The sequence below is a fragment of the Anabrus simplex genome, chromosome 7, assembly GCF_040414725.1.
Source record: "Anabrus simplex isolate iqAnaSimp1 chromosome 7, ASM4041472v1, whole genome shotgun sequence".
Taxonomy (NCBI): domain Eukaryota; kingdom Metazoa; phylum Arthropoda; class Insecta; order Orthoptera; family Tettigoniidae; genus Anabrus; species Anabrus simplex.
This window is the reverse complement of record NC_090271.1, coordinates 213,696,315-213,722,223: the sequence shown is the minus strand read 5'-3', so window position 1 is coordinate 213,722,223 and position 25,909 is coordinate 213,696,315. Positions and strand designations below refer to the sequence as shown.

The window sequence follows — 25,909 nt, the reverse complement described above, 5'->3', positions numbered from 1 at the left end:
CACATTTCAAAGGCCTCTAATCTGTTCATGGAGGAAGCTTTTTCAGGCCAGGCATCTGTTCCATAAAACAATGTTGACCAGGCGTAACGTCTCAACAGCTTTTGCGTGAGTTTGAGATTTAGATTAACATTACAAAAGAATGACCTTATCTTTTTGAAAGATGATATGGAAATCGCAATGCAGCGTCTGATCTCTCTTCTCAGGGTCCAGATTGTCTGTTATAGGTCTCCCAACGTATGTGAACTGACTTACTCGTTCAATGTTTTGGTTATTTAATGAAATGGAGATACCTTCATCGTTGCTTCTGCTAAATACCATGAATTTAGTTTTAGTATTTTAGTATTGGTGTTTAGACACTATCTTAATCCACAGAAATACATAATTAATTAATTATGTATCATCGGCCAGTAAAACAGAGAGTTGTCACGGACACATTTTTGTGGCTACCGGCAACCAGTCTACATTCAAAGTTCCCGTGACCTATTCATCCTGCTAGTATGTATTAATGATCGACTCACAGTACTCTTCATTTATGCCGGAACGTGCTCTTATAGACATCTAGATTTTAATTTATAAAGACATCCAACGGCAAGTTTTCTGTAATCGGTATCCTTCAAATTATTTCCTGTACTAATTAATGTAATACCGATCAACTGGGCGCTAATGAGTCTAAAACGCAAATACCAATCAGTTAAGTAGGTAAATTAAAGATCATCGGGCAGTAAGACCTTTTACACCGAACCGACACATTACAATAATCGTATTGCGAATACCTTTATTTTCTCCAACTGACATGTTTTAAACGATACAATATGTTTGCTTAAATCCATTGGCGGAAACTGAGAGAGAAAGTAGAATTATCTCCGTTTCATTTACGGCTGCTGTAACATGAAATCTCCTGAGGTGGGAATAGTACTGAATAATAGCAAACCAGTACACGTGGATACTGATTCAGAGGCTCGGGAGCTGATAGACAAGTTGTTTTGTCCCTCAAAATAACTGCCACCACAGCTACCACATGGATAAACTGAAGGTGGTACTTTCTTACTGATTTAATTAGCCTCCCGTCTAAAGATTTCAGAAACGACCTTTTCATCCAATACTTACCATCGGCCTCCTCCATTCGAACGGCCGACTTGGAGTTTTGCTGAAGAAGATGGACGAATCCTCCGGCAGGAAGTCTGGATCCTCAAACAGGGTGCCGTTGGCCAAACACTCATCTCGAAGTTTGTAGAAGTCCTGGATCTGTCCCCTCGCTCGCAGTCCCGAACCCCGCTCACCAAGCTAGAAAACAGAAAAAGGATCACATAAGTTAACCGACAATGGAGTATTTTATTATGAACATTAACTTCGGGGAAAAATGCATACAAGAAGAAGAAGAAGAAAAAAGGACTGATGCAAACATCATTTCCTCACTAAACAGGTTTTCTTCTCTGAGACGGTAAGTTGATACCTCGAATTCACGTTCGGTTCATACAAACATCCCTGCTCCAGACGGAGATTATTACTGTAGCGCAGGAGAAAAACCCGGCCAAACTGAATTTGCTGTGAAGCTAACCATCCGAAGCTGTGTGAAATGGAAGTCTGCTGTTGCGATAAAGTTACGGCACTTGCACGAAGATAGAATGTGTTGACATGTGCACGGAACACCAAACATTACAGGATATTACTAAGCATGTGTATGTCAAAAAGTGACACTTGCATTGAGGACCAGGGACGGTTGGAATGCAGAATCAGGGGAGGGGAAGGACCACCAACTAAAAATGATTGATAGATAGATAGATAGATAGATAGATAGATAGATAGATAGATAGAATTCACTGCTACAGTTGATACGATAATTGTTCTGCAGCTATGGAGTTCGCTAAGACCACCAAGGGGAAGCCTTTGTTGATTTACAACGGACATCAGTACATTGTGGGCTATATCAATAAATCTTAACTGACTGATTTGGCTGTGCGAAGATTTTAATAAGAGTGCATATAAAAGAAGAATAACAAGATAACTTAATGTAGTTTTAGGCAAGGCAAGTCTTGTCTGAATTCCGGATGAAGCGGTGAATGATTTAAGAAAAAAGTGTAGTAAAAACAAAAATGCGGAGAAAACACAGAGTATGATTTCAACAAGTTATACCGAAGAGGTAAGCCAGATCTTTAATCAAGGCTATGAAAATTACGTACATGTGTGTCTGTACCGGAGTATATGAAAATCGAGACTCCGTGCTAATGTCACTCCGCGCAAATGTCACCATCCTACCGCTACCTCACCACATACTGTTAGACAGAGTGAAGGGCTCCGTGCAAGTGTCACTCCGTGCAATTGTTCCAACCCCGTTTCAATCATCACACGGGGCAGCAAAACTTCCGGGGTCGGCCCTGATCTCGTGGTGATATAACTTACATGTCGAGGGGTAAAACAACAAAATTATAGCTGAGTATGAAAGAGGAAGAAGCAGATCAGTTCCGATCTCTCCTAGAATAAGAAAATTCCCTCAAGCACTCGCATAGTGGGATAAAGGTATGGCAAAAGCAGGTCTCTCTAACCTAGCCCGGGATTGCTGCTTCTTATTCACTACCAAGCTCTTCCTGTCATCTTTTATGTCTGACCTTCCAACGTCAAATTCTGCTTCCGACCTCGCCGGTATTAGGACTGAGAGAAGCAATGTCTCCCCCCTTCTTTACGAAGCTTAGTGTGTTTCGTCAGCGCGCCGTAGAAAGTAATATAAAGAGGATCACCGTGCCAGAATGAATGAGGTATGGTAGGTAATGATTAAGGACCCTGAGGGGAAAGTGCATGCTTTTCAAATACCATCATTGACTATTGTGTCGGGCACAGCACTAGCCTTTTTCTAAGTCCGAATTGGAGAGTTCGATAGCGGCTCACGAGGCGAACCCCCAAGTGTAACAACCCGATTTACCAGAAATTTCGCGCAGAGAAAGAGGGCTCGAAATAAGAGAACACATGTTTCGGCTTATCCGCAGACAAAATTCCGGCACCTTAATGTGGGACGTAAAATCAATATATTTTATTCATCCATTCATTCATTTCGAATAGGCCCACGCTTGTGCCACTGTTGGATTTTGATTCTTGCTTGATTCTTCTCCCAGTGTAGCGCCTTTCTTTCCTCCGACCAGCGGTACCTTTCTTCTTCAGATTTTTTCTTTTCTTTCTGCAAACCAGAGATTTTATTCAGGATCTGTTTCACAGTCTGTTTTGTAAGTCTACTAGCCCCAGTTCTTTTACGTCCTTCTCATTCTCCGTCAGAGAGGTGGTACTGATTTTCTTGTTTTGCCAGAAGGTGAAGAGGAGGTTGGTCAGTCTGTAGGGAGACATGACCACAGAAAGCAGCCCTCCATTTCCTGGTGCAGTCAGAGAGCATCTCTATCTGGAAGTAGAGCTCTGAATTGTGACGTCTCCCGTATCCCCCACCTTCCAGTAGCGGGGCCGGGATTTTTCTCAGAATTCTGCTCTTTGATTTCCAGTTCTTCAAATAAAGCCCTTTCTATTTAGCGACAGACATTCCATGGCATAACGAGCTTCTAGGCGGATAGGCATCATTTGTTGCAAGCGTTTAGATTAGAGTCAGTCGATAGGCCAGTTCCAGGTTGGTAACTCTCGCGGAGAGGGCTGCTTTCTTTGACAATCTGGGTTCAATCCAGTCACCGAGGTATATAAATGACTCCACTAGCTTCATTTTACCCCGTTCTAGTGACATCTCTCTGTTAGCTTCTTTTTTTTTTTTTTTTTTTTTTTTTTGCTTTACGTCGCACAGACACAGATAGATCTTATTGCGACGATGGGACAGGGAAGGGCTAGGAGTGAGAAAGAAGCGGCCGTGGCCTTAATTAAGGTACAGCCCCAGCATTTGCCTGGTGTAAAAGTGGGAAACCACGGAAAACCATTTTCAGGTCTGCCGACAGTGGGGTTCGAACCTACTATCTCCCGAATACTGGATACTGGCCGCACTTAAGCGACTGCAGCTATCGAGCTCGGTCTGTTAGCCTCTTTGATGTATATAAAGTACTTGGTTTTCTCCAGTGACACTAGGCCGATTGTCCTTTTTGAGACAAATGACCTGCATCGCAGCTTTTCCCAGAGATTCGGCGATCAATACCATGTCACTTGCAAAGATCTATTATTATTATTATTATTATTATTATTATTATTATTATTATTATTATTATTATTATTATTATTATTATTGTGGAATTTGGAAATAAAATCCAAATCGTTGGTTATTTATTTATTTATTTAGCGTATGATATACAAAACAAACATATAAAGTAAACTTAAAGAAGATGCATGTTTTACAAATGGAAAGGAAAGGAATGGAATCAGTAGGCCGTAGTGCAGCAACTCTCACATCTAACAGTCAATATTCTTCAACCAGTGAATAACCTCAGTGGTAACACCAATGAAGTCTACTCTTCTGCCTGCATAACACCTTACAGAACATTGCGATATGGTTGATGGTCTGGTTGACATTTCTACAGACACAGGTAGGGCCTCCTTTAAACCCCACTGCATTGCTGACACAGCACATCGTCCATGATTGGTTCGCACCCTATTAATACGAGCCTAAAGATGACGGGGTAGATCAAATCCCGCAGGCCTAGCATTCTGATTTTTAATGTCATGCCAGTGTGGAGGTGTCTTGGAAGACCATTCTTAACCCCACGTTTGCTTCAAAGTACAAGCATTTGCGGACTCAATGAAACCTGCAGATACATTATGGTGGGAAGGGGGGTGTTAATCTAGGTTGTATTATCTTCTGCTCTAGTAGATCAGTATGAACTGGTAACTGAGGGTTAAAGAGTATCCTTTGATACTGGCGAACCAGGGCATTTTATCGTCTGGTTCAGCTGGACATCGACCTTCTTAGTGTGGCAGCTGTTGAGCCAAACTGAAGCGCAGTATTCAGCAACAGAGTACACTAGGCCAAGTGCAGCCGTTCTGGGAACACTTGCTTGCCCTCCCCATAAGGTGATTGTTTACTTACGCAAGATGTTGCGTGCTCGAATTTTACCTGCTGTTCTAGAAAGGTGTTGACAAAATGTCAGCGACCTGTACAGGTATTTAGGATGTCTGTTCTGATGAAGCTGCATACCGTTAAAGTGGAATGATAACTCCTTATTGGCAAGTCTCCTTTTCAGATGGATGCAACATACTTCCGATAACGTCTTCATTTCCTGAAGGAATCTCCTAACGAAGACTAGTCATCCGTAAAGTTGTTCTCGGTCATTGCAACAGACCGATGTTTGTCGATATAGGCCAGTCGTCAGCATATCCAAATTTTTGGCTAGATGTTGGTGGCAAGTCATACAAGTTAAAGAGGAGTGGAACAAGAACTGATCCTTGTGCGAGTCCAATGTTCAGCCTGAACTTCTTGTTGGTTTGATCACAGATAGATCTTATGGCAACGATGGGATATGAAAGAGCTAGGAATGGGAAGGAAACGGCCGTGGCCTGAAGTACAGTCCCAGCATTTGGCTGGTGTGAAAACTGGAAACCATGGAAAACCATTTCTTACGGAACCACATTTATTCCATGGACTGACGTGTCATATCTTTTGGTATATCCGTGGACATTACAAGTGACACAACACTGTTTATCTTGTTTGCGTATTCTTTGGTTGTGGTGTAGATCATAACGTACAATGTATCTCTTGGTCAGTACAGTGAATTGTAACTTGTTTTATGTCAATAAACTGGAGCAATTGTGGTAACATTACATTATAAGCACTTTTCTCAACATCTGGCGACCGTGAGCAGGATTAGTTTCTGAGTAAATATGGCAGAAATTACGAAATTGAAAAGTGAACGAACACAACTGCGCCGATTGTTTACACGTGCTGGCAATGACTTTGAACAGAAGCTAGATGCAGAACAACCCACAAGAGAAGAGGTCTCCGCAGGTTTCAAGATCTTCGAGGACAAAGCTGAATGATTATTCGTGCTCGATGAAAAAATTCGTGATGTTTGGTACGCCGGAGAAGAGATCACTGTCGAACACAGCGAAAGGTGCTTAACCAGATATGAGAATTTTTTGCATGATGACACACTCAGTGACAATCGGGCAAATAGTATTGCTAGTACTAGTTCTAGTAAATCCAGGAGTAAAAGAAATTTAAGATTGCCTAAATTAGAACTTAAACAGTTCGATGGAGATGTGCGTAACTGGATAGCTTTCTGGGGGCAGTTCAGAAAGATACATGAGGATGACGAAATCGAGGAAGAGGATAAATTCAAATACCTTTGCCAGGCTATTGTACCCGGGACGTCAGCTAGAGAACTCGTGGAAAGTTTCCCACCCTCAGCATCAAATTATCAGAAAGCTATAGAGCAATTAAAATCGAGGTTTGCAAGAGATGAATTTCTGATTGAGATTTACGTTCGTGAACTCTTGCAATTAGTACTTCAAAACAGTAACATGCTAAATGACATAAGTCTACGGAGTCTTTTTGATAAACTGGAGACCCAGTTAAGGGCACTAGAGTCACTAGGAGTTACTAGCGATAAATATGCGGCAATGCTCTACCCGCTTGTAGAATCAGCACTACCAGATGACATTTTGAAAGCATGGGAGCGGTCTCGTATGTCGCAGACATGTAAGAAGGGTGACCAATCTAATTATCTCGAGACACTTTTGAGGTTTTTGAGACAAGAGGTAGGAAGTGAAGAACGTCTCCTTCTGGCTCGTTCTAATTTCCTAGGTGGCTGTGGGAGTGCATCGCAAAACAACAAAGAAAAGCTACCGACAGCAGCAGTAATTTTCTCGAGTGAAGAGAAAAGGAGTGATAGGGCATGCATTTGGTGCGATAAAGGGAACCACATGTCTCAGGACTGTTTTAAAGCTAGAGGTCTCACTACAGAGAAAAAACAAGAAGTTTTGAAAAAGAAAGGAGCAGGTTTTTATTGCCTCAAGGTGGGCCATTGTGCAAAAAAGTGCAAAGTTGTACTCAAATGCTTGATTTGTTGTAAGGGGCATTACACTATTATGTGCAAGGGTTTAAAGGATATAATTCCAGTCGATAGCAGTAAGAAAAGTTCAGTTGAGAAAGGAAACGAACCAGGTAGAACAGAAAACTTACTGTCTCATCAAAAGGGTCAGACATTGTTGCAAACTTTGGTAGTTGAAGTGTCTGTGAACAAGGTTGTTAAGTTGGCAAGAGTGTTACTAGACTCGAGGAAAGATTCTGAATTCTTGGAGTTAGGAAAATGGCAAAACGAGTTATTGCAAGATGTGTCAAATGTAAAAGGTACAAGGCTACTCCTATAGTACCAGCTTTTGCTCTTTTGCCCAAGAATAGAGTGGGCTCAACAGCAGCTTTCGAGGTCTCGGGAGTAGATTATGCTGGACCGCTGTATCTAAAGTCTGGAGAAAAGGCGTGGGTTGTATTATTTACTTGTGCGGTGTATCGTGCGATACATCTGGAGCTGGTGCAGTCTTTGACAACTGATGCTTTCATTCTGACGTTAAGAAGATTCATTGCCCGGCGTGGAAGAATTTTTGTGCTGTACTCAGACAACGGGACCCATTTCATAGGGCTTAATAATGCCCTGAGAACGTTGGATTGGGATGAGATTGTCACCCACTCTGCTGTGAGAAAGATTACTTGGAGATTTATCCCACCTACAGCAGCCTGGTGGGGAGGATGGTGGGAGAGACTAATCAGAACAGTGAAAGAACTGCTGCGTCGAATCTTGGGACGAGCCTCTGTGTACTATGAAGAGTTATATACTGTGTTGTGTGATTGCGAGGCGACGATCAACTCTAGACCACTTACATACATTGCGGACCATTCGGCTGAACTAAAGCCTTTGACACCAGCAACATTTCTGCAGGGTATTCCTACAAATGAGACTCCAGATTTGGACGCAGTTGACAAGGTTGACTATGTTAAACGTTGTAGGTACCTCCAGAAACTACGTGAGGACCTACGACAAAGATTCAGGAATGAATATTTGGCGCTCATAGTTCACCACGGCCAGAGGAAGACCATCAGCATCAAGGTGGGAGATGTGGTATTGATAGGAGCAGATTCCACAAAACGCATCAACTGGCCCCTCACGGTCGTCGTGGAAGTGTATCCAGGGAAGGATGAAGTAGCAAGAGTAGCCAAACTGAAGACATCTGAGGGAGAGCTGATCAGACCACTCCAGCGTCTCTATCCATTGGAGGTGCACACAACTCCAGAGGAGTGAAAGCAGCCTGAAACTGTGACTATCAATTCTCCTGAGACGAAGCCTCCACTTGAAGAATTCAAATTGTCAGGGGGGGGGGGGGGGGGGCGGAGAATTAAAGTGCCATCGAGACTTGATTTGTGAATACTCTTGATGTGACCTTACTTCACTTATTTATTGTGTTATGTGTTTGTATTTCAGTTGCTGTACGGAGTATTTTGCAATTGAAAATAACAATTGCAAGGTGGGAGGATGTTACGGAACCACATTTATTCCATGGACTGACGTGTCATATCTTTTGGTATATCCATGGACATTACAAGTGACACAACACTGTTTATCTTGTTTGCGTATTCTTTGGTTGTGGTGTAGATCATGACGTACAAGGTATCTCTTTGTCAGTACAGTGAATTGTAGCTTGTTTTATGTCAATAAACTGGAGCAATTGTGTTAACATTACATTATAAGCACTTTTCTCAACACAATTTTCAGGGCTACCGACAATGGGGTTGAAACTCATTATCTCCTGAATTCAAGCTCACACCTGCACGGCTAACTCGCTCGGTAAGAGGAAGTATAACTAGGAAACGACCCTCTATTAAAGGAAAATGGAAGAGGTCTGATGCTTCGAAGAATGAGGGTATCGGCGAAGAGAAGGATCACGAAGAGCATGAAAATAAAAGACTCCCTAGGCTTCGCGAACTAAGTACCACCGGGATTGGGAGAGAACAAAGAGTTGACCAGGGAAGTTCGGATAGGCAAGTTCAAAGTGTGGACCCAGTGACAATGATGTGGAAGCAACACCACACCCAGCTAGGTGAACCTTGTTCGCCAACCCACGCTCCCAAGTAGAGAGCCATGCTTCCCCCTCCCCACATTTACTTGCCTCTTACGGCGGGCAGGGGATACCATCCCGCCCCTAACCGCAGGGGATACTCATCCACCGAGGCGGTTGGACCGAAAAAGTGTAAGTGTGTAAATGAACTTGAAATAGGTGTCTGATAAAACTTATCTCTATAAGACCATTCCTCCCTACAGCGCCAATGTCTATAAAAATAAGAAATAAGTAACTGAAACCAGGCGCAGTGACACAGTTTAATTTGGCATGCTCATTATCGGTCACTTATCTTTCTGATACGGGTACCCAGATAATTACTTCCTACGTGAACTGCACTGATCAGTGACTCGTTTATAGGTCAATGAGATTATACTTGCAACTAAGAGCGCAAAATGCAACTGATCGTCTAAACTGAACGGAATTTTTGTCATTATTGGTGACTATAGTATCCATGCTGTAAAATTAGTTCCTTAATATTTAACTTTACAACAATGTTTGTTTGTTTATTTATTTATTTATTTATTTATTTTTCTAAAATAAAAACAGTCAACGCAACCCTGATCTCCAATTCGAAACTCGCTGGCATGTCATGGAGTGTTGTGTTGCCGCAATGCTTTACGGCGTATAAGGATGGACACTAAAGGTTTCTTCAATAAAGTCCTTTGAAATGTGGATGTATCGCAGAAAATTCAAGATACCATCGGAGGTACTTGAGGAGGAAGTACTCTGTCGTGTTAATAAATCGTGCTTAAGTCTTCACCCTCGCAAACCGCAGGAAAGCAGCCTATTATTCACCCTCTCAAACCGCAGGAAAGCAGCCTATTTGAATCACATCTTCAGAAATGGAAGGCAAGATAAAAGAGAAACATGGATGTGAACTGATAAGATTGTCCTGGACGTGAAGCCGCCGACAGTGGTTCGACATCCACGATAAGACCAGCAACTCTGATACGGAAACATAAAACAGCAAAGAAAACATCAGGAGGATCATCAACCTTCTGCCAGGGGACGGCAAAAAGATTATGCATGTATTTATTTATTTATTTATTTATTTAATTTATTCATCTTGTTCTCCTTTTCCAAGACTGTGTGTGTAGCATTCAGCACTTCTTTCAAATCGTCCGAAAGCTTAAACAGAATGCTAGTGGCTTTACGTCGCACCGACACAGATAGGTCTTATGGCGACGATGGGATAGGAAAGGTCCAGGAGTTGGAAGAAAGCGGCCGTGGCCTTAATTAAGGTACAGCCCCAGCATTTGCCTGGTGTGAAAATGGGAAACCATGGAAAACCATCTTCAGGGCTGCCGACAGTGGGATTCGAACCCGCAACTCGGATGCAAGCTCACAGCCACGCGCCTCTAACCACGCGGCCAACTCGCCCGGTTTAAACAGAATGAGGATATCATCCTACAATCTTCGAATTACCGCATTAACACCCTCCTAGAACTGAGATTACCTTTCCACAATTCTCTTTTATAAGTCTCACAATCTGCCTTAAACGCACGTAAAGAGAAACGGGAGATGAGTAACAACGCCACCTCACTGCTTTGAGGATCGTTACTTCTCCATGTTCATCCGCTTTAGCTTAACTGAAACTTTGCAGAGCCACTCCTTCGAATCCATTTTGACTAGAGGATTTGCCATTGTGAACACTCAATATTGCAACGTAACGAGAGAACTAGAATAAAATTAGCATTACACCAACGCAATATTTTGTTTCGAGCGATCTACAATTGGGAAGTTCGTGATGATGATCATGATGATGATATTGTTTGTTGTTTGAAGGGGACTAACAGCTAGGCCATCGGCCCGTAATGGTACAAGGTGCAACGAAATGAAAATTAAAACTTGACTAGAATCTAAAAAGAATGATGATGAAAAAACGTTAGTGGGACAAAAACGATCGGTGGATCCAATTCACAATGTCTAAATTACTGGGATTATGCTTATTATCCAAAGGGATCCAAAATCCAGGTCATATGCCCCTCATAATGGTACAAATCACTGGTAAAGCAAAACCATGGTGTTCGTCCTATAGTGGTACTAATCACAGGTAACGTAGATGATTGTTGTGTATCTCGCATGGTGGTATTAATCACAGGTAATGTAGACTCATGGTATGTCGAACACAATGGTACCACTCACAGGTAACACAAACCCATGGTATTTCGCATATAAGGGTACTACTCACAAGCAACGCAGACCCATGGTGTTCCTCACATGAAGGGACTAATCACGGGAGCCTGTACTCCTGTGGTGTTCCTCCTTTTCGTGGAATTAATCACAGGCCACGCATACTCGTGGTGTTGCTCACATAGTGGTACTAATCATAGACACTGTAGACCCACGGTGTATAACATATTGTGGTAACGCCAACAGGTAACAAATCCCATGATGTTCTTCACATAATGGAACTACTCTGAGGTAACGCAGACCCATGCTTTTCTTCACATAGTGGTACTAATCACGGGCGCTTGCCAAACCCATGGTGTTTCTCACATAGTGTTACTGATCAGAGGCAACGTAGACCCATGGAATTTCTCAGAAAGTGGTACTACTCATAGGTAGCACAGACACATTCTGAAAACTGGGGAACCGACACATTCCAGGGCAACGTTCCGGCACATCGCGCAGCCGAATGCACCTCCACCGCGCGACTCGGTGGAATACACACGACAGTACTAAAACAAGCAACGCCCAAACTCGTGGTGTTCGTCATGTAACTGTACTAATCACATATAGTCTCATGGTTCTAAAATCGCCATCACTTGGCCGCCCCTTTTAGCCGTCTCTTACGACAGACAGGGGATACCGTGGATGTGGTCTGCGTTCCCCACCCACAGGGAGTAGAAGGAAGATCGTTCGTGGTCGAAATGATCCCTCATTGCTCAGTTTTCAAGCCGTATCTGCAGTACAGGAACGTAAGCTGGGCGAATTCAAGAAGTGTTTTATAAGTTGAAAATAATAATCGTAAAAGCTACGAGAATGATTGCTGATAGGAACTATACAGGGTCTCTCATATGCACTTAGACCGAACGCGCGGTCTTTGTACTCTCCGCTACAGCAGCTGCCTCAGTCGACCTCATGTCGCGCGCGGCCGTCCTACTTTAAGCGTACATACAATCTTTTATAAAATCTTACTTTATAAAAGATGCTGGAAGTGTCGTCCTTCCTGGGTTATACAGGCATTGTATCTGGCAACCAAATTCCGTCTGACGCGCGTGAGTTCTGCTACTGTAATGTTTCTGATTTCATTCGAAATGTTTTCGTTCAGTTCCCCGAATGTGTGAGGATTTGTTCGATACACTATTTATTTCAGTTTATCCCACAAGTAAAAATCGCACAGGTTATTTACAATCACGAGAACCTGTGCTCATGAAGGTGGTACATCACCGGGAAACTGCTGAACAAATGCATCGTTACAAGTCATCACTCTAATTTTTGGTCCGTACTGAAAACAGCGATCTCACTTAGTTTACAAAAGGAGTACATTTATTGTTCAATCTATTCAATACAATCAGTGCCACGTTATGTGGTTAATTATACATAGAAAATCTGAATATTATGGGGACATGTTTCGCCCTTCTTATTGAGCATCATCAGCCATATTAATTCAAACTTTAAAAAAATTGTTAAAAGGACAATGGCATTTATAATTTTTAAAAAATTGAACTTTGGTTTGTTACAAATATGGCTGATGATGCCCAATAAGAAGGGCGAAACATGTCCCAATAATATTCAGATTTTCTATGTCTAATTAACCACATAACGTGGTACTGATTTTATTGAATAGGTTGAATAATAAATGTACTCCTTTTGTAAACTAAGTGAGATCAAATGCATCGTGTACCCGTCGAGCAGAATCGTACTTAAAATAACGTTTACATACGAAAATACGGCGTTGCAATCATAACTGTCTCACCGTGTTAACAGCTGAGATTCAGACTGGCGACTGATGCTTGCGAGATCGAACACGTGCACGCTGCTTGCAAGGTCAAGAACTATGCGCGCCCCTCCAATACTGCAGCTTACGTATCGGAGAATAAAAACGCTGCTTGGACGGTCTCAGTTTATATGGGATAACCTGTATTGTAGGATTAGTTATGAAAAAATACAAGTCGAATTTGTGACGAGCACAACGGATCGAGTTAGGATACTGCTTTACTCTAGAGGATTGGGAGCTGAAGTTACCAGTTCCATGTATTTTCATTGTGGGTAAATTCTCATAACGTAGCCCGCCTGGTGACCATGATCTTTAAGGTGTCAGAAGTACACCGTGGTTAGCCGGTTCAAGTTCCGTTGGTTCAAAAACAATATCACCACCAGAATGTTGGCCGGCAGGGTAGGAGAGGTAATGGTATATAATTTCTGATCACTAAATTGTGTGCCAAAAGCCGGATTCGGTTCCTAAACTCTCCACAGAGTTCATGTGGAGTGAGGGCATATGATGCTGTTTGTAATAATTCGTCCATCGGGGGTGACGACGTTAAACCTTGGTGTTATTCGACACCGGTTTCACCCTCTCCCTACCTCATTATCATCCCACATCCAGACGGCCAGGTCAGCGCCTCCTAGAGAACAAAGCCTGGCAATACGAATGAGAGTAGCTGATGACGTATGTCCAACTGGGCCCATACCGACAACACTGAGCATTACAGCTTGTATGTTCCTGGACTGCTACTAATATATTGTAAGGAAGGTAGTTTGTACGTTATTATTTTTATTTAATATCTTTTGCTGTACTTACATGTTGTCTTTGATCTTTCATCAGCAAGTTCAGTTCTGTAAAAGCTTTTTTTTTTTTTTTTTCTTCCGCTAGTGGCTTTACGACGCACCGACACAGGTAGGTCTTATGGCGAGTTTTGTAAAAAGAACTGATCATTTTTGACTCTTAAATATATGAAAGAAAGTGTCATATAGGCATATTATTAAAGTTGTTCAGTATTAAGACTCTTAAAATAAACTTAATTATTTTTTGCATTTTTAATTGTTCTTCCTAATTATTACGGTATATTACTAATTTCCCTTCCGATATGCGCGCCTACGAGAAAGAATATTTGTAGAATGTAGTTTAACCAGCGTATTTTTCAATGATTGTAAGGAATTGAGCTTCATCTACTATCCACTTTTGCTGGGCCCAGTCGCACATCACGAATCGTATTGCCAGGCCTTGTTCTCTAGGAGGCGCTGGCCAGGTTGACCATGGGTGTCAGATAGAGAGACCTGCACCAGGCGAGCCGAACATGTTCTTGGATACTCCCGGCACTAAAAGTCGTACGCCAGATAATAAATAAATAAACACATGAGCGAAAGCCGCCATGGTTCTAAGAAAGACATCATCCCAGCACTTCCTGGAGTTATAAATAGTAACCACAGCTAAACTGTGAAGGAATTCTACAGAAACTCGAACCTATCTATTTCTCTAGTTCATCTATAGAAGCACAGGGAGTCAGGAATGTTAACGATATTACCTTTTACACGTTTACTCTTCTTACACAGAAATTATAAAATACTGTAATGTTGCGGGTTATTTTTACAAGTTGATTCATGTCTCACCGACACAGACAGGTTTTATGGCGACGATAGGACAGGAAAGGGCTACGGGTGAGAAGGAAGCGACCGTGGTCTTAAAGTACAGCCCCAGCATTTGCCAGGTGTGAAAAATGGGAAACCATAGGAAACCATCTTCAGGGTTGCCGACAGTGGGATCTCTCGAATGCAACCTCACAGCTGCGCGACCCTAACCACATGGCTAATTAGCTCAACAGGTATTTTACATGTCGGCATTGTACGCATGGACTTTTCTCCGCCCTTCAAAAATTAGACTACTATACCTCGGCTGGGTGTGAACCTGCGATCCTGCAATAATGAGGCCGACACTCTACTATTAATCTACAGAAGACACTACACGTATCTATTGTAATCAAGGCTTCGAAACAGAAAGGAACGCTTAAATAACGATAAGGCGAAGGTATTTCCCTTCAGTGCAACCTTAGTGCAAAAGCAGGAAATAAGCATAAATTAAAAGGTATTAATACAAAGCTTGAAGATTATCAAGCGTGAGTGTATCATGCGATATTTTAAAGCCAAGGAGATAAACTGCTAACCGGGTTACTGTCTATATAATCGACAATTGGGAGACGCGGAAGCACTTAGTTAAAATGTCACACTGAGCATTACGAAACACTAATGGACCTAACCTACAACTGAGTGGCGCACTGTCTTTCTCAACGGGGTTCGACCTACCAAGTGAGCTTTTAACAATATTACTTTACGTGAGCTTTTATAATAGATACAGGATGTATCAGAACTATACCGACAAAAAAAAAAAAAGAAAAACAGGGATGCTCTTCGTGTTATGTTAAGAACAATGGCGGAGACATTTTTTCTTTTCGAAAAAAATGTTATTTTGTTACTTACGGGTGCGCGATTCAAACTGGCAAACTTGCCGTATTTTCTATGACAAAGACCCAGCCGCTGCCTGTTGCTGTGCATCAAAGGAGGGAAGGGAAGGGAGGGGAAGTGGGAAGACAAAGGCAATAGTCGGTGCGAGTGCACAAGTTCATCGTTCGTTTCGCATAGTCGCTTTGCAGCCCCAGTAGACAGTGTACAGTTTGTTTTGCACAAATTGACTGCTATGCGAACCCCGCAGAAAGAGAAGATGAACTTGTACCAAGAATACAGGTAGGCCTAGCTTCCCAGGTCGTTCGCGACAAACCACACGTCCTGAAAAGAGTTGAAAGGTCACTACTACACCGTTGTGAACTGTGTTGTGAACTGTGCATCGAAATAGGAGGGAGGCATCTGGAATCTCTTCTGTAATCAAATCATTGGGCGTATTGTTTCCTTCGTTCAGCATTCCATTGACAATATTGTAAGTGAAGGAATACACCATCGTGGGGCAGCAACGTTGCATCTTCGAGCATGTTTTAAAGAACGTTACTGCGACCAACCGACGAGAGGTGCATTCCTTGACTGACAAATGTGTTGTGTGTGTCCTCCGCGCTCAAGCTCCGCGCCTACAAGCTCCGCAACCCGCCGCATCACCGATGTTTCCAGAGCCTACGAGAGGACTGCACTGCGCCTGGCATGCTCGTCTGTGACATCAGCCAGCGCTATATAAGGAGCGACGTTCCTCGCCTTACCGAGGACTACCCCAGTGTCCAACGACCAGACCACACCGCAAGTCAAACACGGAGGCATTCTTCTTAAAAATGTGTCTTGAACAGGTGGACTGATTGCTGGTCGTGAGGTCTTTACCTCCGGACATTGCCTCATCTTCCCTGATTCCCGTCGATCTCCGAGTCAAGCATTCTGCTACACTCTCAAGTCCTCACCAGTGCTCCGACAACTATCTTAGCATTCTGCGAATTAAGATATTGATGCAAGTTCCTTGCAAGTCCAAGTCCAACACTAGCATTCTACTAACGCGACTCTCCCTACAAGTTACGCTTGTTATTCCACAGCAGATAGTTTTCGACTATCCAAGGACATTTCCCAGTGGAATAGACTATCTCCTCAAGATAGGTGTGAATGTGTATATAGGACTCTCTCTTTGTAAATATATATTTGTGCCATAGACTTTCAATCTATCACTTAATAACAACATTAACTGCGTGCAATCAATCAAGCTTCAAGACAAGTTTCATTATATTTCTTGTAAATACTGTATAAAACTACTGAAGCAATAAACTTTATGTTGTGTTACTGTATACCAAGTTCCTTGTATACAAAACAATGTGTCTTATTTACAGTGTGTTCTTGTAATGTGTGTACATTTAGGTCTGTTTAATAAATAAACGGTGGATACTGCCTGTAGGAGACAACGATAATACTGTGCGAGTCGAACGAGGAAACTCGTGCATACTCGCGGAGCATTCTCTCTATCTCCATCATACACCCCACTTCCCCTCCTGTCCCTTCTCTCCCCTGAAGCAAGACAGCGGCTTGTGCTGTGGCGTAGCAAATATAGCCGAGTTCGTCAGTTTTAATCGCGCGCCCCGAAGTGACAACGTACTCTCATTTTCTCGAAAATGAAAATTTTTCTCTGCTAATCCAATTACACCATTGTTCTTAACATAACACGAAAAGCATCCCTGATTATTTTGTCGGTATAGTTCTGTTACACTCTGTATAATAGGCATATAACCCAGGATTCTTAAAAGCCAATGTGTCTTCCTCACTGTTTGAGGACGAAATTATAATTTGCAATTTTTAGATTTTGTATGTTTCATCTACACAGTATAAAATAAAGTCTGTGCGGGTTGATCTCAAGAACCACCAAGCAGATTATGTTACAGTTTTCACCATTGTGTAGAGCACTGGCCATTAACTATTTATACTAGGGAACAGGCACTACTTGTGAATGGAGTCGCAGACTGGATTCGTACATACAGTGGCGTTACTAATAATAATAATAATAATAATAATAATAATAATAATAATAATAATAATATTTTATTATTATTATTATTATTATTATTATTATTATTATTATTATTATTATTATTATTATTATTGGCGTATGACCTCCGAAGAGACCTGGTGCAGGTCTTTCGAGATGGCGTCTTGTAGGTGACCTGCGAGTCTGTGGGGGATGGGGCCCTATGTATAATGAATTCTAATGCTGTGCCATCACTCAAGTCATTGGAATTAACTAATGAAGGTTAAATTCCCCGACCCGGCCGGTAATCGAATCCGGGGTCCCTTGGACCAAAGGGCAGCACGCTAACCATTTAGCCATGGTGCCGGAAATAAATAAATAAATAAATAAATAAATAAATAAATAAATAAATAAACAAACGAATTCAAGTTATAGCATTACTTCCGAGCGGTTACTGTAAGTAGTGCCTGTGTATGCAAGAGGCGATGAACGGGGGAATCAGAGGTTTAGGAGCGTGGGTTGGCGACCACGTTCCCCTAGCCGATTGGTATGGCTTGCACGTATAGTATGCGCACCTTTTAGTGATAGATGGACACCCTAGTGCTGAATCGGTCGACCTCGGTTATCTTCGAGATTCGTATTGGCAACCTTTGAAACACAAACTGTGAATCGCTTATGCATCGCTGTGCGACATCTGGTGTACACTTTACGTACTAGTACTGTTGTTGTTTACACTACAAAGCCACACTATAGAATTCTTGCTAGGAACAAGATTCGTATCGATAAATGTCATAATTTTGTATAATTGTGCGTGTGTGTGTGTGTGTGTGTGTGTGTGTGTGTGTGTGTGTGTGTGTGTCAATTGTAGGCTTAAGATAACAAAGGTTTAGAAAATTTAGATCGATCGATAATATTATCGATTCAATTCAGATTTCATTTCCATTCAGTTGGCAATATTATCGGAACCGGGGAGCTCCCTCCTTACTCCTCGCCCCCGGACGAAAATCTGTTGCTAAAAGGTGCGCTTTCTATACTTCACATTCATCTTTTCTATCCGACCTCCCTTCGTCAGCTCTTCTTTTTTAACTCCTATGGTATTAATTTTGCGAAGCCCAGGGAGTCTGTTTTCACGCCCTTCGTGGTTCTTCTCTTTCTTTTACCGATACCTCCATTTTCCCTTTCTTTTGCCGATACCTTCATTTATTAAGAATTCGACCTCTTCCTTTTCCCTCCCTGTTTAGTGTTAATATAAAATGGCTGTCCAGTTCTACTTCATCTAAAAGCAATAATCACGACCACACTGTATTCATTAAGCCAGTCTCTGCTGCTCTTTTCACGAGTAGAGCATGTAGTGCCGGCTACCTAGAGCAATGAGTTGATGACCAGTGCTCTACACAACCACGAAAAACTGAAACATCTGCTCGGTGGTTCTCGAGATTAGCCCGCATAAACAGAGATGGACACTTACCGCCAACTTTATTTTATATGCAATCGAAAATAGGCTTAATATCAAGTTTACTCTAACGGAGTTCGTAAAAGTAACTCGTGGTTTCGAAGCTATACGAATGTGGAATTAACTCCCCAGTTTCCTGGGTTGCAATATTATTTCTACCGTCAATCGCTAATCAACTTCTTCCTGTGTGTTTGTGGTTTCCGGGAAAACTGTGTGCAAGTATAGTGTGGTCCAAATACATAATTTAAAATAAACTGTAGTCCAGTGAAGTCGACTGACTATGAATGATATTTTCTAGTGACTTAACACATACGGATTTAGCGCCCTATGATCTGGCGACCATGGTGGCCAACCCAAACTTTTGATATGGGAGTATCTAGGAGTTCTCCTTTCAGTCAACTCTTACGATAAGCAGGAGGGATACCGTGGATGAGTTTATATCCCCGGACACAGGGGAAGACGGAGGTGGTTCAAACCCCATCATCTCGCGAATGCAAACTTACACCTACATGGCCCGTACAGAGTGGCCAAATTACTGAGGGGAGCGGGTCACATTCCCAAGAATGTCTTGAAAACTTCTACATTTTCAGCTTTCAGTTGGCGTGTATTATCCATCATCATATTCACCAATAGGGTTAAAATGAACCTCACTTTCGCCGGTCTCTTGTCTATTGTCTTCCCCATTCGCTGAATCTGGTCAATGTCGGCTTCGCCGCAGTTGATCTTCAATCTCTTATTTATTAGTGTAGCACTTTAAGTACTAGAGCTTCTTTAGCATCCTCCTTTAGAACCCGTATATAACAATATGTATCTTACGAGTTTCCTGCATGATCTTTTTCTCTTGCCACCTCAATTCTTTTATTCTCTTCACCTTATCCCTAAAATTTGCTATTTCCTTATTGCTCTAGACCACCAGTTCTGTTACCTTTTCAGCTCCTCTTTCATAAAGTCCTTTATTTCTCTCAATTCACTGGCTTGTTCCCTTAAGAGCTCTCTTGTTTGTTCTGCTTGGCCCTTGACAACTTCCTTATCTTCTCCATCCAACTGTACCAGCAGGACCAGGTCCAGGGTTCATCTCTACCCCTCCAATGACCAACAGCACCGCTATCACTGAAGCTGCCATCAAAATTGAAGTACCGGTAAGTCCCATTTGCTAACCGGCGTTGTATTCTTTATCACGCCTCGCGGGCCTGCCTCTACCATGCCAAAGACCTATCACCACCCGGTATTATTAAATCGAAATCCCCATGTCAACACTCTCAAAGAACAACCTTCCTCTTCGCTTGCACGATTACAACTGAAAAACATCTACATATGGGAGTATTAACACCGATTTCTTATTTTACACCGAAGCTCTAGTGATACTGATATTTGAATTCGATTACTACCGAGTATTCATTCATTCTATGAAGGTTGCAAAAAATGATAATGAAAGAATCTATTGGACAAGGAGAAAGACCAGAAGAAACGAAGCTGATACGAAATAACGTAGTCCTAAGATGGCCAAAACGAAAAGAAGAAAAAAAAAGAGGATCTGAGCCGTGGCTCATGCAGGTGCAATACATTTCAAATATACAAGTAGCACAATTAAGAGATAACAGGGATGTTTTCAGAGCCTCTTACGTAAATCGATATTTTACAAGGAAATAAAACAAAGCGAGTTACACACATCACAGAAGTGCAATACAAATATCGTATACACGTTGTAGAGTTAGGAGAACAAATATTGTCATAGTATCTTCCGTAACTATTCTACAAGTGTTTGTACAAATACTGGAAATGAAACAGCCATGTGTTCAGGAAGTGAGTTATATGCATGTGCAGAACAGACTTCCTGCAATATTTAATTGAGTTAATTAAATCGGTGTGAACTTCGATAGCAAGCCTACCTCTGATATTGTGTGAGTGAATGTCAGACGTTTTCACACAAAGTAATGTGATAATTTCTAAATAATTCACGTTTTGGTATTATTATTATTATTATTATTATTATTATTATTATTATTATTAAAATGGCAGGCTACTAACGAAGGTTAAATAAAACATTATCTTCCAGGCTTTTTCCCAGTTACCTAGAAACGGCACTTCGTATGGAATCGGCCTAGTTTTACGGGGCCGGATGCCTTTCCGGACGCCTACACTATGTGGAAGAATGTACAGTATTCACTATTGCGTGTTTCTGTGATGGTTTGTAGTGTGATGTGTTGTGTGTAGATGAAAATTTGTATTAAGACGAATACCAACATCTAGATCCTGAACTAAAGGAATGAGGAATGTACTATACAAAGTTAAAAATCGAACCCGGAGCCCTCTGAAACGAAGGCCAGTACGCTGACCATTCAGCGAAGGAGGCGAACTGAGAGTAACGAATCTTTCTTTATTTTTTTGTTTACGTCGCCACGACACAGATAGGTCTTATAGCGACGATGGGATAGGGAAGGGCTAGGAGTGGAAGAGGCGTGGCCTTAATTAAGATACAGCACCAGCATTTGTCTGGTGTGAAAACGGAAAACCATCTTCAGGGCTGGGGTTCGAACCCACTATCTCCTGAATGCAAGCTCACAGCTGCGCGCCCTAACCGCACAGCCAACTCGCTCGGTGGAAAACGAAAATGTGTAATGTTATTTAGGTTCTTTATATAGATCTGAGGGAGTTAGGACAGTGTAAGCCATGTTATTTTCCTCCTCCTCGGCGATATATGGACGTTCGAGACTTTCAACCCCGCCACCTTTATGATTCCTCTTCCCCTCCACCAATTATTTCTTCACTTTCTTCTCATTTCGATGAACACCATTATCCTCCGGATCAATAGGAGCAAACACGGTTTTTCAGTTTATAAATCAACCATGATGACGGCAACCATCACCAGCACCAGTTAGTTCGTTCTCGCGACGAATATTTCCACGTCAGCGATGCTGTTGATGGTCTTGGGAATGCAAACTTAAACTTGCGAATGTCTCCATTATTTTAGCTCGTACGGTAAAATGTATTGAAAACTGGATTATCTATAATGTTTGTTATAGCCTATACATATTTTAGATAGAACAGACTAATACTTCCCGAGATATTTAGGCGTTTGTGAAGAATAGACTATAGTATAATGATCGCGAAAAACTCCCTTACTATTCCTCGCACGGTAAAAAGGAAAAGATCAGAAAATATCTTCTGCACAACCTTTAGTATGTATAAGTTACTTATTTATACACAGATATTAAATGAAGAAATGTTACATTTCCTGTCCATACACACTCCCTCGCACCTTATATTGTAAGCCGCTGCATACTAGCGCACTACCCGGGTTTTCCTGAACTTAAATACTGAGTTTGGAAAAAATATGTTGAACTGTTTTTCCGTGATGTCTTAACGAAAAAACGAACAAACAAACAAACAGAAATGTAACTGAATTTACATTCGATTTCTGTATACCTAATCCGAGATAAAAATTGGAAATGTACAAGCAAAATTGTAATTTTATTTTAATCTTAATATTTGCCTTTACGTCGCACCGACACAGATAGGTCTTATGGCGACGAAGGAATAGAAAAGGCCTAGGAGTGGGAAGGAAGAAGGAAGTGGTCGTGGCCTTAATTAAGGTACAGCCCCAGCATTTGACTGGTGTGAAAATGGGAAATCACGGAAAACCATCTTCAGGCTGCCGACAGTGGGGTTCGAACCCAATATCTCCCGGATGCAAGCCCACAGCCGCGTGCCCCTAAGCGCACGGCCAACTCGCCCGGTATGTGATTTTATTTATACATATGACCAACTCTCTATCAGTCTCTCAATTGTAATGGCTGAAAAATCCCGAACGCCTGAAGGAAACAATAGTTATTAGTACAGAATTCTGAGCACAAAGACTCCTTTCTACTGTTATAGCGTATTTAAACCTATGTTGTTTGCCCACAATTTCACGAACACTACTCTTCAAATTCCCATCCCCAGTCCCACCAAATTGAACAAATATCTCCTTTGTACGGCATCGCCTTATCTTTAATGCATTTGACCTCCGCCGCTTTACAGTTCTGCAAACTATAAGCTACGAACATCGTCCTTCCTGGTGAGTACACACGGGGGCTATTCTAGATATTTAGGCTACTGTGAAAGCATGTAAACGTGTGCTTCTCAGCGAAAACCTAGGATTTTCTTTTTGTAACTGGTTTTACGTCACACCGACTCATAGAAGTCTCATGGCGACAATGGAAATACAGGACACGGCTAGGACTGGAAAGGAAAGGACAGTGTTCTTAATTAGGATACAGTTCCAATATTTGTCGGGAGCGAAAATAGGGAAACCATAGAATACCATCTTCTAGGGCTTCCGACAGTGGAGTTCGAACCACCATCTCCCAAACCCAGCTAACAGCTCGCGGCCCGTACCACGCAACCAACTCATTCGGTACTGGGATTTGTTTTTAATAATGCTATTGTTTTTACGTCCCACTAACTACTATTGACGATTTCCGGAGACGCCAAGGTGCCGGAATGTTGTCCTGCAGGAGTTCTTTTACATGCCAGTAAATCTACCGACACGAGGCTGACGTATTTGGGCACCTTCAAATACCACCAAACTGATCCAGGATCAAACCTGCCAAGTTGGGCTCAGAAGGCCAGCGCGTCAACCGTCTGAGCCACTCAGCCCGGCGGGATTTGTTTTGAATGCTTACTTTAGTTAATACTATTTTCAATTCTTATACCCGAAACGCTATGTTACTAACGTTTAAGTTGACAATTTACTAAATAATATATGTTCTAATATGAGTACCATTACAAACAACTCTAGTGAGACCTATGTTAAGAACATGAAGGGTTCGGTTACGCGCAACGAGAAATTTGAACATTAGTTCATTTTTCCCAAAGGTCGAGACATTTCCTACTCTAGTCATCACAAACACCCAGTCCTCAGCCCAGAGATATTAATCATTACAATTAAAAATCCCTAACCCAGCCAGGAATCAAACCCGGGGCCACCGGGTGACAGGCAGACGCATTGCCCCTTACACCGCGGGGCCGGACGAGGAAGTACCCTGAGGTGTTGGAAGCAAAAATACAATATGTGAAAAGTTTGCTTAAATACCAACCAGAAACTGACCAAATCTGGATTGAACAGCTTCTAAGACAACAAAAAGTTTAAGTGAAGTGGATGTTATAGCTGTTTACTAGCTTATTTTCATTATTAATTGTAATATTCCATTTTCTAACCTGCAATATGCAGTATCATCATTCCATTCCACAATAACATTTGATATAATTAAAAAATGAAATGAATTTAAAAAAATAAAAATAGTCCTAATCCGTCTTAGTTAAAATATCCCAGGTACCCTATTAATAAACACTACTACTTATGAAGCAGGAATACTGAACTATTGCGTAAGAATTACGAGTAGGCCTATAAGCTTTATTTCCCTACTAATATAATCAATGTAAAAATTTGTTTGGATGTTTGTGGAACGATCACGTCTGTACGACTCAGTGCATATGGGTTAATTTTCACGCACCATTAGATAACATACAGTCGACTGATTATAACGCGGTAGCTCTCTCCGTGGATCAGTGGCAGAGTGTCGGCCTCGTGGGTTGAAATGCAGGAGAGGTAATCGGACTTTTGAAGGGAAGAAGAAAATCCATTCGACAGACCACATCCTATGACATCGGCATGCGAAAGATCTCTGGTGACAATTAACTAAAATTCAGCTATATACAGGTTATCCAACGGAGATCAAGTTTACTCTGTCATCTAGCAGAGTAAAACAGAACGTCGAAATTAACGCGCAAGTAGTCTAAATGGCGTCAGAATAAAATGTCTGCGCGTGGTAATTGAGACCATTCTATTATTATTATTATTATTATTATTATTATTATTATTATTATTATTATTATTATGTAGAAAGGGATAATGTGAATCAAGTCAGGGAAAATGTGTGCCTGAGACCCTTAAAAGTGAATACACCACCTGTAGCTTAACGGTTGATCCTATTAAAAAACAGTCTACCAAGAGTACATAGAATTCACTTTCCTACACAAAAGTTCATACGGAATGTTTTAACAGTTTTCCAGGAATATAAAATGTTGTATGTTTTGGCGAACGCTTTAACAGATTTTTTAAAAATAATGGACAAACCATTGATCTCATCAGGAAAGTATAGTATTTAGAATTTAATTTCCTATAAAAATGTTCATATGAAATGTCTTCGTAAGTCTAAACGGTTTGCTAAGACCTGCGCTTACTGCCGTGGATAGCAGTGCTAACGTAGTATGAAATCGGACGTGTAGCATCTCCTTACAGCTGTCTTCAGTTCTTCTATTTACCAACAGTTTATGGGGAATTAAGTTATTTAGCAGGGGTTTGAATCTTTAAAGACTATTTATTGATCGTGCGAATAGGACACTACACATCTGTCCATGCATTTTCCACACTTTGGATGCCGTACATCTGAATCCCATCCAGCTGTTTGAAACCCTTTTTAATGTTGGAAACTATGACGCGCGGGTAAAAGCTAGTCAGTTATAAATGAAACAACGATATATATTCGCTTCTAGACCACATAACTCAATCTTTAAAACCGCACAATTAGTTTTTGCTTTATTTATTTATTTATTTATTTATTTATTTATTTATTTATTTATTTATGTTAGCGTGCCTGCTCAGGAACCAAATCTGCTGGAACTTTTTTTATCTTTTACAAGTTGTTTTACGTCGCACCTAGACAGATAGGTACATGGCAACAATGGGATATGAAAGGGCTATGAGAGGGCAAGGAGTCGGCCGTGGCCTTAATAAATGTGTAAAAATGGGAAATCACGGAAAACCATCTTCAGGTCTGGCGACAGTGGGGTTCGAACCCGCTATCTCCCGAATGCAACAGTTGCGCGCCTCTAACCGCACGGCCAACTCGCTCGGACTGCTGGGAGAATGTTCAGGGAGAGGAAGATAACATAATTAAAACCAGCAGGAAGGCATTAAAATGCTGAAGGATGGTGATTTTAAAACGGAACTGTTAATGTTGTGATCATCAGTACATAACCTACAGCTGCATGTGGAATCCGGGCCACTA

The 25,909-nt window shown here is 41.6% G+C and overlaps 1 protein-coding gene across 7 annotated transcripts in view; it reads right to left on the bottom strand.

Annotated features, from left to right (window-relative positions):
• LOC136877476 (calpain-B) overlaps window positions 1-25,909 on the bottom strand; it is a 653,760-nt gene that overhangs the window by 166,967 nt on the left and 460,884 nt on the right. For all 7 annotated transcript variants that reach the window (XM_067151546.2, XM_067151550.2, XM_067151547.2 and 4 more), the window contains one exon: window positions 1,108-1,284. In XM_067151546.2, coding sequence (XP_067007647.2) covers window positions 1,108-1,284 — 177 coding nt within the window. The remainder of the gene's footprint in view (window positions 1-1,107; window positions 1,285-25,909) is intronic.